The sequence below is a fragment of the Carcharhinus amblyrhynchos genome, unplaced genomic scaffold (genome assembly GCF_965287045.1).
Source record: "Carcharhinus amblyrhynchos unplaced genomic scaffold, sCarAmb.v2.hapA scaffold_640, whole genome shotgun sequence".
NCBI lineage: Eukaryota > Metazoa > Chordata > Chondrichthyes > Carcharhiniformes > Carcharhinidae > Carcharhinus > Carcharhinus amblyrhynchos.
In genome coordinates, this window is record NW_027650380.1 from 79,094 (window position 1) to 94,296 (window position 15,203).

The 15,203-nt window shown below is 56.9% G+C and overlaps 2 protein-coding genes across 2 annotated transcripts in view; one reads left to right on the plus strand and one right to left on the minus strand.

Annotated features, from left to right (window-relative positions):
- LOC145339729 (haptoglobin-like) overlaps window positions 1–6,609 on the plus strand; it is a 74,178-nt gene extending 67,569 nt beyond the window's left edge. The window contains exons 2-8 of the mRNA XM_080184254.1: window positions 65–132; window positions 719–754; window positions 1,664–1,798; window positions 2,868–2,942; window positions 4,552–4,686; window positions 5,277–5,351; window positions 5,821–6,609. Coding sequence (XP_080040380.1) covers window positions 65–132; window positions 719–754; window positions 1,664–1,798; window positions 2,868–2,942; window positions 4,552–4,686; window positions 5,277–5,351; window positions 5,821–6,596 — 1,300 coding nt within the window. The 3' untranslated portion in view covers window positions 6,597–6,609. The remainder of the gene's footprint in view (window positions 1–64; window positions 133–718; window positions 755–1,663; window positions 1,799–2,867; window positions 2,943–4,551; window positions 4,687–5,276; window positions 5,352–5,820) is intronic.
- Window positions 6,610–11,874: 5,265 nt separating this feature from the next.
- On the minus strand, window positions 11,875–14,914 carry LOC145339730 (complement C1r subcomponent-like; the record flags this gene model as incomplete). The annotated part of the gene is made up of 4 exons (XM_080184255.1): window positions 11,875–12,650; window positions 13,237–13,311; window positions 14,100–14,234; window positions 14,840–14,914. Coding segments are annotated over 4 exons (1,061 nt in total), but the record flags the coding sequence as incomplete, so codon positions are not given.
- Window positions 14,915–15,203: the final 289 nt, after the last annotated feature.

Below are 15,203 nucleotides of genomic sequence, written 5' to 3' on the forward strand. Positions count from 1 at the left end.
GTTCCTTCTTCGCAAAGACTTTGTTTATTTGGGAATAGATATTTTCTGTGTTTTATTCTTGCAGGATTTTCTGGTTCCGTTTGATGTTGCTCTGTTTGATTGGAGCATTATCACACCTCAATCCATGTGTGGGTGAGTCGCACTGTGGGAGGGTCAGTGCTGAGGGAGCGTCGCACTGCGGGAGGGTCAGTGCTGAGGGAGCGCCGCTCTGTGGGAGGGTCAGTGCTGAGGGAGCGCCGCACTGTGGGGGGGTCAGGGCTGAGGGAGCGCCGCACTGTGGGAGGGTCAGTGCTGAGGGCGCGCCGCACTGTGGGAGGGTCAGTGCTGAGCGAGCGCCGCACTGTGGGAGGGTCAGTGCTGAGGGAGCGCCGCACTGTGGGAGGGTCAGTGCTGAGCGAGCGCCGCACTGTGGGAGGGTCAGTGCTGAGCGAGCGCCGCACTGTGGGAGGGTCAGTGCTGAGGGAGCGCCGCACTGTGGGAGGGTCTGTGCTGAGCGAGCGCCGCACTGTGGGAGGGTCAGTGCTGAGCGAGCGTCGCACTGTGGGAGGGTCAGTGCTGAGCGAGCGCCGCACTGTGGGAGGGTCAGTGCTGAGGGAGCGCCGCACTGTGGGAGGGTCAGTGCTGAGGGAGCACCGCACTGTGGGAGTAACTTAGCAGGGAACGTTGGATTTTGGAACTGGGGCTAACGGCGTTGTATTTCTGTCTGTTTTTTAACCAGATTCCCAAGAAATCTGGCATATCGAACGCGAGCATGGTGAGTGAGTGCAATGTTTAGTATTCTGGGCTCTCTGGAGACCTGGCTTTGCGGAATGAACTTGGACAAGTGTCGGATCTCTCTGTGGGGGAGCATTTGAGGGAATAGTGATCATAATTCTGCCTCCTTCACACTCGCACTCGGGTCAGTGCCGAGGGAGCGTCGCAATATGGGAGGGTCAGAGCTGAGGGAGCACCGCACTGTGAGAGGGTCGGTGCTGAGGGAGCGCCACACTGTGAGAGGGTCGGTGCTGAGGGAGCGCCGCACTGTGGGAGGGTCAGTGCTGAGGGAGTGCCGCACTGTGGGAGGGTCAGTGCTGAGGGAGCACCGCACTGTGGGAGGGTCAGTGCAGAGGGAGCGCCGCACTGTGGGAGGGTCAGTGCTGAGGGAGCGCCGCACTGTGGGAGGGTCAGTGCTGAGGGAGCGCCGCACTGTGGGAGTTTGTGTCCAGGATTTGGTCAGACCTGGCACAGGTTCGAACAATGATTTATTTCAATCTTTTGTTTTAACCAGGTATTCGCATTCAACCCAGGGGGCACCATGACGGTGAGGGTTTTTACAATATTTATTGTTCTGGGCTCTGTTGAGATCCTGTTGTGGATCTGAATAAGGGTGGATTATATTGGATTGGCAGTGCTGAGGGAGCGCCGTACTGTGGGAGGGTCAGTGCTGAGGGAGTGCCGCACTGTGGGAGGGTCAGTGCTGAGTGAGCGCCGCACTGTGGGAGGGTCAGTGCTGAGGGAGCACCGCACTGTGGGAGGGTCAGGGCTGAGGGAGCGCCGCACTGTGGGAGGGTCAGTGCCGAGGGAGCCACACACTGTGGGTGGGAGCTGAAGGACTAAATGCGTTACTGATCTGTGCCTCACTGCACTCCCTCTCTGTCTCTCTCTCTCTCTCCTCCTGTTTTAGTTCACTGCGGCGTTCCTGCGAATATTTCTCACGGACATTATGAATATCTGTCTCATCACGATGATGACACCTATCTTTCCGTGATCAAATATGTTTGCAATGGCCCGGTCTACCACCTCGAGGATCCCGAGGAGGGTAGGTAACGCTGGTGTCCGGGGGCGAACCATCAAAGTGTAATCGAGTGAGGAAACCACCCCCGCACCCCCCCACTGCCCCCACCAAAAAGAAAATCGTGCATCCCCTTCTGCTGACTATTGGGCTGAAATATTCTAGGGCAGCCTGTAACCTGACGTTGATGGAATTTGGGGATACAGGTGTATTGCCAGCCAAATTCACCGGACACTCACTGAACGTTCGCTGACACGCTGTTCTTATTCTTCTCTGAGTGAGCTGTGTCGATTGTGCTCCACCCACCGGCCTCCGGGTTATGTTTACAAGGCGACCAAGATTGTGTTCGCAATGTTTACCGAGTTAACTGAGGAGATCGCGATTGGGCCTGGGGTGGGCGGGGATGCCACCAGTGATTGTTTTCTTTTCGAGAATGATGGGGAGAAACGCCAGCCGTCCTGATATCAAAGGATGGCCATGTCGGATAAGCAGCAAACCTGCGCGATAAGGAACGCTGTGAAGAGTTCCCCTGGTAAATTTGAGCGATTGTTCCCAGACCGAGAGAAGCAGCTTCAGAGTCGGGTAAACTTCTGGTTCATTCTACCAAGGACACAACCAGGAAGAGAATATTTCCAGCCCAGTGTTGTTGGCGGAAACTGGGATGGTTCGTGACCTTGCTAAGCTGGGAGATCCAGGAAAGAGTGATCATAATGTTAGGCAATTTTGGAATGGGTTTGGGAGCAATTTGAGGAAATCCAAAATGAGCTGTTGTAAATCCCACACTCTGAGGCCCATCCCTCATTCACCCTGCCCTCTCCCTGTCTCCCTCACTCCCCCCGCCCTCTCCCTGTCTCCCTCGCTCGCCCCGCCCTCTCCTTGTCTCCCTCGCTCCCCTTCCAGCCTCCGCCCCAGTGGGGTAGGGGAAGGGGTTAGAATGATGAAATCGAGGTGGAGGGGGATATTTCAGAGTACCGGGGGAGGGTGTGTGACACTGCGATGGTTTGGGTAAATGTGGATCCGATTATCTGGGATTTGTTCTCAGCCTGTCTCTGTGTCTCTCTCTCTCTCTCTCTCTGTCTCTCCCTCTGGTCTCTAGCTGTGTACATTTGTACAGAACAGAACAAGTGGAAGAACGCAAAACTGAAGTACAAATTGCCAGAATGTCACAAAGGTGAGAGAGAGATTAACCTCAGTAACACACAGTCTCCCTATCCCCTCGGTTACACCACACTCGGAGCACAGTTCCCGTCTCCCTATCCCCTCGGTTAGACCCACACTCGGAGCACAGTTCCCGTCTCCCTATCCCCGCGGTTAGACCCACACTCGGAGCACACTTCCCGTCTCCCTATCCACTCGGTTAGACCCACACTCGGAGCACAGTTCCTGTCTCCCTATCCCCTCGGTTAGAACCACACTCGGAGCACAGTTCCCGTCTCCCTATACCCTCGATTAGACCACACTCGGAGCACAGTTCCCATCTCCCTATCCCCTTGATTGGACTCACACTCGGAGCACAGTTCTGGTCTCCCTATCCCCTCGGTTAGACGAACAATCGGAGCACAGTTCCCGTCTCCCTATCCCCTCAGTTAGACCCACACTCGGAGCACAGTTCCTGTCTCCCTATCCCCTTGACTGGATCCACACTCGGAGCACAGTTCCCGTCTCCCTATCCCCTCAGTTAGACCCACACTCGGAGCTCAGTTCCCGTCTTCCTATCCCCTCGGTTAGCCCACACTCAGAGCACAGTTCCCGTCTCCCTATCCCCTCGGTTAGACCCACACTCGGAGCACAGTTCCCGTCTCCCTATCCCCTCGGTTAGACCCACACTCGGAGCACAGTTCCCGTCTCCCTGTCCCCTCAGTTAGACCCACACTCGGAGCACAGTTCCTGTCTCCCTATCCCCTCAGTTAGACCCACACTCGGAGCACAGTTCCTGTCTCCCTATCCCCTCGGTTAGTCCCACACTCGGAGCACAGTTCCCGTCTCCCTATCCCCTCAGTTAGACCCACACTCGGAGCACAGTTCCCGTCTCCCTATCCCCTCGGTTAGACCCACACTCGGAGCACAGTTCCCGTCTCCCTATCCCCTCGGTTAGACCCACACTCGGAGCACAGTTCCCGTCTCGCTATCCCCTTGATTAGACCCACACTCGGAGCACAGTTCCCGTCTCCCTATCCCCTCGGTTAGACCCACACTCGGAGCACAGTTCCTGTCTCCCGATCCCCTCGGTTAGACCCACACTCGGAGCACAGTTCCCGTCTCCCTATCCCCTTGATTAGACCCACACTCGGAGCACAGTTCCCGTCTCCCTATCCCCTCGGTTAGACCCACACTCGGAGCACAGTTCCTGTCTCCCGATCCCCTCGGTTAGACCCACACTTGGAGCACAGTTCCTGTCTCCCGATCCCTTCGGTTAGACCCACATTCGGAGCACAGTTCCCGACTCCCTATCCCCTCGGTTAGACCCACACTCGGGGCACAGTTCCTGTCTCCCTGTCCCCTTGATTCGACCCACATTCGGAGCAGAGTTCCCATCTCCCTATCCCCTCGGTTAGACCCACACTCGGAGAACAGTTCCGATCTCCCTATCCCGACTGAGGAAAGATTAGAGGGGGGAGCGGCGAGATTGTGGGGTTGGGGTTAAAATTCGATCAAGCAATGGCCGATCGAAGGGGAGAGCAGGAATTGGACGGGCAGAAGGGTCTGTTTGACTCCTGCGTTGGTTCGATCTCAGTGTCCCAGATTGAGGAATTCTCCTTCCCTCCCTTTCTATCTCTCAGTTTCGTGCGGCGTTCCGAAGGATATCGTACACGGACACTTTGAATACGTGACAACGCACGGGGTCACGTCGTATCTCTCTGCGATCAAATATACTTGTGACGCAAACTACCACGAAAGAGATTTCAGCGATGAAGGTGGGTTCGAGAAATCTGTCCACAGACAGAGCTGAGGGAGCGCCGCACTGTGGGAGGGTCAGTGCTGAGGGAGCACCGCACTGTGGGAGGGTCAGTGCTGAGGGAGCGCCGCACTGTGGGAGGGTCAGTGCTGAGGGAGCACCGCACTGTGGGAGGGTCAGTGCTGAGGGAGCACCGCACTGTGGGAGGGTCAGTGCTGAGGGAGTACCGCACTGTGGGAGGGTCAGTGCTGAGGGAGCACCGCACTGTGGGAGGGTCAGTGCTGAGGGAGCGCCGCACTGTGGGAGGGTCAGTGCTGAGGGAGCACCGCACTGTGGGAGGGTCAGTGCTGAGGGAGCGCCGCACTGTGGGAGGGTCGGTGCTGAGGGAGCACCGCACTGTGGGAGAGTGAGTGCTGAGGGAGCGCCGCACTGTGGGAGGGTCGGTGCTGAGGGAGCCCCGCACTGTGGGAGGGTCAGTGCTGAGGGAGCACCGCACTGTGGGAGGGTCAGTGCTGAGTCGATGATGGGCTCTGCGGGGGAGTGTGGGGTGGGTACCGGGGGATATATCAGTTTGCTGTGCTGCACTCTAACCCCTGTTGTGCTCTCTAGGTGTTTATGTCTGTACGATCGAAGGGAAATGGAGAAACACTGACCTTGATTACGAAATCCCTACATGCGAGCCAGGTACAGAATCATATTTACTCTGTCTGCCTTCCATCAGGGACCCCTGTTACACAGGGAGACTCTCTCTGTCTCTGCGTGTCTCTCTGTCTCTCTCTCTCTACCTCTCTGTCTCTCTCTGTCTCTCTCTGTCTCTCTCTGTCTCTCTCTGCCTCTCTCTCTCTGTCTCTCTCTCTCTCTGTCTCTCTCGGTGAGGGGTCAGTCTGATGTTCTCTCCCTCTCTCTCTCTCTGTCTTCTCTCTCTGTCTCTATCTCTCTGTCTCTCTCTCTCTCTCTCTCTGTCTCTCTCTCTGTCTCTCTCTCTCTGTCTCTCTCTCTCTCTCTCTCTGTCTCTCTCTGTCTCTCTCGGTGAGGGGTCAGTCTGATGTTCTCTCCCTCTCTCTCTCTCTCTCTCTGTCTCTCTCTCTCTGTCTCTTTCTCTCTCTCGGTGAGGGATCAGTCTGATGTTCTCTCTCTCTCTCTCTCTCTCTAGTTCTCTGTGGCCGTCCCGTGGTCCATTTGGAGACCCACCAGCGGGTGGTGGGGGGCCGGATGGTGGTGAACGGAGCCTCTCCTTGGAGCATGCTGCTGCGGGGGGCCGATGGGGAGATCATCGACGGGGCACTGATTGCCCACCAGTGGATGCTGACCAGCGCCCACGCCCTCCAGGGAGAGGGGCGCTCGGAGGCAGAGATCAAGGCCAATTTCCATGCCTACGTGGGCATGGAGGATGCCCGGGAAATGGACAGTGCCCACGAGGTCCACATCGACAAGATCTTCACCCACCCAAAGACCAAGGATGCCGTGGTCTACAGCAACGACCTGGCCCTGGTCAAACTCAAGGAGAACATCACCTACTCCAATCATATCATGCCCATCTGCCTGCCCGCGCACGACCTGGCTGCCCCGGGCAAGGTGGGCCACCTGGCGGGCTGGGGGATGGGCGTGGAGCTGAAGCCCGCCACCCACCTGCTGTACGTGGAGCTGGGGGTGGCCAACGCCAGCCAGTGCCTGCACCAGCTGGCCCAGAAGCAGCCCGGCCTCTTCGCCGAGGACGCCCCCGACCTGTTCTGCACCCAGCGCTCGGCGCTGGAGGAGAACGTGTGCCGGGGGGACCGGGGCGCCCCCTTCGTGGTGGAGGAGGGGGGCGTGGAGTACGCCGCCGGCATCCTCTCCTACGACGAGGCCTGTCGGGCCGACACGTACGCCGTTTACACCAATATCTACACCCACCTCGACTGGCTCAAGGAGATCATGGCCAACCATTGAGTTTGCGGCTAAAAATCAGAGCTGGGGGGTGGGGGGGTGTGGCGTTGGGGCAGGCACTTCCCTGGCCCCCACCCCCGGTTCCCCAATCACCCCCCCCACCAACCCCCACCAAAACTTCCAATCCTTCCATTCCCAAGAGCCCCCTCTATCCAAACCCCCCCCCAACCCAATCATTGGCCCACCCTGTACGGGACTGGCTTACTCGCTAAATTTTCAATAAAAATCCTCGTTGCAAAATATTCCGTCTCTCTCTCTCTCCCTCTGGCGATGACGAGGTGGGGAGTCGTGGGTGGGGGTAGGATTAGTAAGTTTAACACAGAGAGAGATGGGCCGAGTGGCCAGCAGCGAGGTTAAACACTGAAACCTTCTCCCTTGAGCCGCTGACATTGACACGGCAATGAAGTTACTGTGAAAAATCACCGCCCTCCAGTCCGGGTGACACTGAGGGAGGGTTTAGCACGGGGAACTGTACCCGTCTTTCCAACTGTGGTTGGGGGGGGGTGGAGCTCGGAGGGAAACCCACACAGACACGGGGGGAACATGCAGAACCGAGCCCGGAGAGAAAAACCCACGCAGACACGGGGGGAACATGCAGAACCGAGCCCCGGAGGGAAAAACCCACGCAGACACGGGGGGAACATGCAGAACCGAGCCCCGGAGGGGAAAAACCCACGCAGACACGGGGGGAACATGCAGAACCGAGCCCGGCGGGAAAAACCCACGCAGACACGGGGGGAACATGCAGAACCGAGCCCGGAGGGAAAAACCCACGCAGACACGGGGGGAACATGCAGAACCGAGCCCCGGAGGGAAAAACCCACGCAGACACGGGGGGAACATGCAGAACCGAGCCCCGGAGGGGAAAAACCCACGCAGACACGGGGGGAACATGCAGAACCGAGTCCCGGAGGGGAAAAACCCACGCAGACACGGGGGGAACATGCAGAACCGAGCCCGGGGAATTGAACCCGGGTCCCTGGCGCGGCGAGGCAGCAGGGCTCACCCCCCTGTGCCACCCCGAGTGTCCTGGGTTTGCGGGAAGATGGGGGCGAGCTGGTCACACGGGCGGAGAAACGGCAGACGCAGTTTAGCCCGGAAAAGCGCCGGGTGAGAAGGCTTTGGAAGGGGGAATGAACAAGGATGGACGTTGTGAAAGGTCTGGGACTGAGGGGGTGCGGTTCCGAAGAACGGAGGGACCCTGGGTGTGTTTGCCCACAAGGATTGGGGGGGGTGGGGATGGGGTGGGGGGGGGCACGTTCGCAGGGGGTGGCGAGAAAGGAATGTGGGGACACTCCCCTTTCTCAATCCGGGGTACAGATTACAGAAGGAGGGAGGCCGTGTTGGATTGGTGATGGGGAAGCGATGGTCTCTGTGGGATTATCACTAGGCTATTAATCCAGGGACTCAGCCAATGTTCTGGGGGACCCGGATTCCATTCCCACCACGGCGGAATCCCAACCCAATAAAATAATCTCCGGGATTAAGAATCTACGGGTGACCCGGTGTCGGGAAAACCCACCTTTCGGGAAGGAAATCTGCCGTCCTTACCCCGGGTCTGGCCTCCATGTGACTCCAGAGACACAGCAATGTGGTTAGACCGCAAGATATAGGAGCAGAACGAGGCCACTCGGCCCATCCACTCTGCCCCCCCCCCCCCCCCATTCTATCACGGCTAATATTTTTCTCCTCCCCGTTCTCCTGCCCTTTTCCTCCCCCCCGATCCCCTTATTAATCAGGAACCGATCTATCTCTGTCTTAAAGACACTCAGTGACCCGCCCTCCTCTGGGGCAAAGAGTCCCACAGATTCCCCACTCTCCGGCTGAAGAAATCCCTCCCCATCTCTTGTTTTAAAGGGTCGTCCCTTCAGCCTGAGGTTGCGCCCTCTCTGGGTCTAGTTTTTCCCTCCTGGTGGAAACATCCTCTCCACGTCCACTCTATCCAGGGCCTCGCAGTATCCTGTAAGTTTCAATAAGATCCCCCTCCCTCCCCCCTCATCCTTCTAAACTCCCAACGAGGACAGACCCAGAGTCCCCCAACCTGTTCCTCACACACGGACAAGCTCTTCATTCCAGGGAATCATCCTGGTGAACCTCCTCCGGACCCTTTCCAAGGCCCAGCACACCCTTCCTGAGATACGGGGGACCCAAAACTGCTCACGATGTTTGTGTGTGTATGTGTGTGTGCGTATGTGATGGTTGGGGTGGGGAATTGGGAGAGAAACCTTTCCCCGATTCTCTCCCGTGTCCTCATTGCTCAGCGGGGCCCAGCTCCCAGCCCTTGCGACCCTTTGGCTATTTGACCATGGTGGCCTTCACTCCGTCGTGCTCCAACTCTGCTCCGCCTCTTTCCAAGTTTCCTGTCCTTGTCGCCAGTCTGCCACGCCCAGGACCCAGGGCAGTTGGACCCCCCCCTCCCCCCACAACTGCCATCTCCATCACTCCGTCCCTGTCTCCCCCCCACACCCCCACCACAACCTACCCACTCCCAGAACCACTTCTCCCCCTCATCAACACTCAATGGGAGAGGCCATGTTGGGGGGTGAGGGGAGGGAGGGGAGGGAGTCTTGCTGTTACTCTGCAGGGGGAGAGGCGAGTGGGCAGGAGTGGGGAGACGAGAGGGGGTTGAGGAAATTGTCAGGGGTAGGGAGGGTTCGAATGTGCCGAAGAGAGAGGGTTGAGGGAGGCTGGAGGAGAGAGAAAGAGTGTGAGAGAGAAAGGGAGGGAGGCAGAGAGAGAGAAAGAGGGAGTTGAGAGAGAGAAAGAAAGTGAGAGAAGGGGGGAACAGAGAAAGAGAGAGGGAAGGAAGGTGAGAGAGAGAGTGTGTGAGGGAAAGAGAGTGAGAGAGAAAAACAGAAAGAGAGAGGGGGTCAGAGAAAGAGGGAGAGAGAGAGAGAATGTGTGAGAGAGAGAGACAGAGAGAAAGAGAGGAGGGGAGGGAGAAAGAGAGAGAGAGAGAGAGAATGTGTGAGAGAGAGAGACAGAGAGAGAGAGAGAGAGGAGGGGAGGGAGAAAGAGAGAGACAGAGAGAGAGAAAGAGAATAAAAGTGGGAGACAGAGAGAGAGAGAGACAGAAAGAGAGAGAGAGAGACAGAGAGAGGGAGGGAGAGGCAGGGGGATTGAGGGCGAATGTGGGAATAGAGATAGAGAGAGGGGGGGAATGTGAGAGAGAGAGAGACAGAGGGAGATAATGAGCGCAGGGAGGAAGGAGTGGAATGTGGGAGGAGATGCCTGGTGCTATTATCGACTTGGCATTTACCCAGAAACTCAGCGAATGACCTGGGTTCGAATCCCCCTCACCACAGGTAGAGTCACAGAGGTTTACAGCATGGAAACAGGCCCTTCGGCCCAACCTGTCCATACTATCCCCTTTTTTACACCCCTAAGCTAATCCCAATTGCCCGCGTTTGCCCCATATCCCTCTATACCCACCTTACCCATGGAACTGTCTAAACACTTTTTAAAAGATAAAGTTGTCCCTGCCTCTACTCCTGCCTCTGGCAGCTCGTTCCAGACACTCACCACCCTCTGGGTGAAAAAATTGCCCCTCTGGACCCTTCTGTATCTCTCCCCTCTCACCTTAAGCCTCTGCCCTCTAGTTTTAGACTCCCCTACCTTTGGGGAAAAGATATTAACTATCTCACTGATCTGTGCCCCTCATTATTTTATAGACCTCTATCAGATCACCCCTCTACGCTCCAGAGAAAAAAGTCCCAGTCTATCCCAGCCTCTCCTTATAACTCAATCCATCGAGTCCCCGGTAACATCCTAGTAAATCTTTCCTGCGCTCTTTCTAGTTTAATAATATCCTTTCTATAATAGGGTGACCAGAACTGTACACAGTATTCCAAGTGTGTCCTTACCAATGTCTTGTACAACTTCAACAAGACGTCCCAACTCCTGTATTCAATGTTCTGACCGATGAAACCAAGCTTGCCGAGTGCCTTCTTCACCACTCTGTCCACCTGTGACTCCACTTTCAAGGAGCTATGAACCTGTCCCCCGAGATCTCTTTGTTCTGTAACTCTCCCCAAAGTCCTTCATGGTAGGTTGGTGGAAAAGATTAAGGCTCGTGGGATACAAGGCCAGGTATCTGAATGGATTAAGAACTGGATTGCTAAGAAGAGACAGAGAGTAGCAGTGGAGGGGTCCTTTTCCAGCTGGAGGTCTGTCACCCGTGGTGTGCCGCAGGGCTCAGTACTGGGACCTCCTCTCTTTGTGGGAGATATAAATGACTTGGAAGAGGCAGTAAGTGGTGCGATCAGCAAATTTGCAGATGACACTAAGATGTCTGGATTGGCGGGCAGTGAGGAGCAGTGTCTGGGAATACAACGGGATATCGATAGGCTGGGATATTGGGCAGACATATGGCAAAGGGAATTTAATCCGGATAAACGTGAGGTGATGCATTTTGGCCGGAATAATGTCGGGGGGAGTTACATGATAAAGGGTAAGCCTATAAAGAGTATAGAAACGCAGCGAGACCTGGGGGTGCAAGTGCACAAGTCTTTGAAGGTGGCAGTACAGGTGGAGAAGGTGGTGAAGAAAGCCTATGGGATGTTAGCCTTTCTAGGAAGGGGGATAGAGTATAAGAGCTGGAGTCTAATGTCGCAGTTGTACAGAACGTTGGTCAGGCCGCATTTGGAGTCCTGCGTCCAGTTCTGGTGGCCTTACTACCGGAAGGACGTGGAGACTCTGGAGAGAGTGCAGAGGAGGTTTACCAGGATGTTGCCCTGGTACGGAAGGACTGGGTTATGAGGAGAGATTGGGCAAATTGGGGCTGTTTTCCCTTGAAAGACGGCGACTGAGGGGGGATCTAATGGAGGTGTATAAGATTATGAAGGGTATGGATAGAGTCAACAGTGGGAAGCTATTTCCTGTGTAACCCGCACTTCATTGCCGTGTCAATGTCAGCGGCTCAAGGGAGAAGGTTTCAGTGTTTAACCTCGCTGCTGGCCACTCGGCCCATCTCTCTGTGCCAAACTTACTAATCCTACCCTCCCCACCCCCAACTCCCCACCTCGTCATCGCCAGAGAGAGAGAGAGACGGAATATTTTGCAACGAGGATTTTTATTGAAAATTTAGCGAGTTAGCCAGTCCCGTACAGTGTGGGCCAAAGATTGGGTTGAGCGGGGTTTGGACAAACGGGGCTCTTGGGAATGGAAGGATTGGAAGTTCTGGTGGGGGTTGGGGGTGGGTGATTGGGGAACCGGGGGTGGGGCCAGGGAAGTGCCCCAACCCCACAACCCCCACCTCCCGGCTCTGATTTTAGCCTCAAACTCAATGGTTGGCCATGATCTCCTTGAGCCAGTCGAGGTGGGTGTAGATATTGGTGTAAACGGCGTACGTGTCGGCCCGACAGGCCTCGTCGTAGGAGAGGATGCCGGCGGCGTACTCCACGCCCCCCTCCTCCACCACGAATGGGGCGCCCCGGTCCCCCCGGCACACGTTCTCCTCCAGCGCCGAGCGCTGGGTGCAGAACAGGTCGGGGGCGTCCTCGGCGAAGAGGCCGGGCTGCTTCTGTGCCAGCTGGTGCAGGCACTGGCTGGCGTTGGCCACCCCCAGCTCCACGTACAGCAGGTGGGTGGCGGGCTTCAGCTCCACGCCCATCCCCCAGCCCGCCAGGTGGCCCACCTTGCCCGGGGCAGCCAGGTCGTGCGCGGGCAGGCAGATGGGCATGATATGATTGGAGTAGGTGATGTTCTCCTTGAGTTTGACCAGGGCCAGGTCGTTGCTGTAGACCACGGCACCCTTGGTCTTTGGGTGGGTGAAGATCTTGTCGATGTGGACCTCGTGGGCACTGTCCATTTCCCGGGCATCCTCCATGCCCACGTAGGCATGGAAATTGGCCTTGATCTCTGCCTCCGAGCGCCCCTCTCCCTGGAGGGCGTGGGCGCTGGTCAGCATCCACTGGTGGGCAATCAGTGCCCCGTCGATGATCTCCCCATCGGCCCCCCGCAGCAGCATGCTCCAAGGAGAGGCTCCGTTCACCACCATCCGGCCCCCCACCACCCGCTGGTGGGTCTCCAAATGGACCACGGGACGGCCACAGAGAACTAGAGAGAGAGAGAGAGGGAGAGAACATCAGACTGACCCCTCACCGAGAGAGACAGAGAGAGAGAGACAGAGACAGAGAGAGAGAGAGAGAGAGATAGAGAGAGACAGAGAGAGAGAGAGAGAGAAAGAGAGAGACAGAGAGAGAGAGACAGAGAGACAGAGAGAGAGACAGAGAGAGAGAGAGATAGAGAGACAGAGAGAGAGAGGGAGAGAACATCAGACTGACCCCTCACCGAGAGAGACAGAGAGAGAGAGAGACAAGAGAGAGAGAGAGAGAGACAGAAACAGAGACAGAGACAGACAGAGAGAGACAGAGAGAGTGAGAGACAGAGGGAGAGACAGAGAGAGTGAGAGAGAGTGACAGAGAGAGAAAGAGACAGAGAGAGACAGACAGACAGAGAGTCAGAGAGACAGAGACAGACAGAGAGAGAGAGAGACAGAGAGATACAGAGAGATACAGAGAGAGGCAGAGAGAGAGAGAGAGACAGAGAGACAGAGACAGAGAGACACGCAGAGACAGAGAGAGTCTCCCTGAGTAACAGGGGTCCCTGATGGAAGGCAGACAGAGTAAATATGATTCTGTACCTGGCTCGCATGTAGGGATTTCGAAATCAAGGTCAGTGTTTCTCCATTTCCCTTCGATCGTACAGACATAAACACCTAGACAGCACAACAGGGGTTAGAGTGCAGCACGGCAAACTGATATATCCCCCGGTACCCACCCCACACTCCCCCGCAGAGCCCATCACCGACTCAGCACTCACCTTCCCACAGTGCGGCACCCCCTCAGCACTGACCCTCCCACAGTGTGGCGCTCCCTCAGCACCGACCCTCCCACAGTGCGGTGCTCGCTCAGCACTGACCCTCCCACAGTGCGGCGCTCACTCAGCACTGACCCTCCCACAGTGCGGTGCTCCCTCAGCACTGACCCTCACACTGTGCGGTGCTCCCTCAGCACTGACCGTCCCACAGTGCGGCGCTCCATCTGCACTGACCCTCCCACAGTGCGGCGCTCCCTCAGCACTGACCCTCCCACAGTGCGGCGCTCCCTCAGCGCTGACCCTCCCACAGTGCGGAGCTCCCTCAGCACTGACCCTCCCACAGTGCGGCGCTCCCTCAGCACTGACCCTCCCACAGTGAGGTGCTCCCTCAGCACTGACCCTCCCACAGTGCAGTGCTCCCTCAGCACTGACCCTCCCACAGTGCGGTGCTCCCTCAGCACTGACCCTCCCACAGTGCGGTGCTCCCTCAGCACTGACCCTCCCACAGTGCGGCGCTCCCTCAGCAGTGACCCTCCCACAGTGCGGCGCTCCCTCAGCACTGACCCTCCCACAATGCGGCGCTCCCTCAGCACTGACCCTCCCACAATGCGGCGCTCCCTCAGCACTGACCCTCCCACAGTGCGGTGCTCCCTCAGCTCTGCCTGTGGACAGATTTCTCGAACCCACCTTCATCGCTGAAATCTCTTTCGTGGTAGTTTGCGTCACAAGTATATTTGATCGCAGAGAGATACGACGTGACCCCGTGCGTTGTCACGTATTCAAAGTGTCCGTGTTCGATATCCTTCGGAACGCCGCACGAAACTGAGAGATAGAAAGGGAGGGAAGGAGAATTCCTCAATCTGGGACACTGAGATCGAACCAACGCAGGATTCAAACAGGACCTTCTGCCCGTCCAATTCCTGCTCTCCCCTTCGATCGGCCGTTGCTTGATCGAATTTTAATCCCAGCCCCACAATCTCGCCGCTCCCCCCTCTAATCTTTCCTCAGTCGGGAGAGGGAGACCAGAACTGTGCTCCGAGTGTGGGTCTAACCGAGGGGATAGGGAGACGGGAACTGTGCACCGAGTGTGGGTGCCACCGAGAGGATAGTGAGTCGGGAACTGTTGTCCGAGTGTGGTCGAACCGAGGGGATAGGGAGACGGGAACTGTGCTCCGAGTGTGGGTCTAACCGAGGGGATAGGGAGACGGGAACTGTGCTCCGAGTGTGGGTCTAACCGAGGGGATAGGGAGACGGGAACTGTGCTCCGAGTGTGGGTGTAACCGAGGGGATAGGGAGACGGGAACTGTGCTCCGAGTTTGGGTCGAACCGAGGGGATAGGGAGACGGGAACTGTGCACGGTGCTCCGAGTGTGGTGTAACCGAGGGGATAGGGAGACTGTGTGTTACTGAGGTTAATCTCTCTCTCACCTTTGTGACATTCTGGCAATTTGTACTTCAGTTTTGCGTTCTTCCACTTGTTCTGTTCTGTACAAATGTACACAGCTAGAGACCAGAGGGAGAGACAGAGAGAGAGGGAGAGAGACACAGAGACAGACTGAGAACAAATCCCAGATAATCGGATCCACATTTACCCAAACCATCGCAGTGTCACACACCCTCCCCCGGTACTCTGAAATATCCCCCTCCACCTCGATTTCATCATTCTAACCCCTTCCCCTACCCCCCTGGGGCGGAGGCTGGAAGGGGAGCGAGGGAGACAGGGAGAGGGGTGGGGGGAGCGAGGGAGACAGGGAGAGGGCTGGGGAGTGAGGAGACAGGGAGAGGGCGGGGG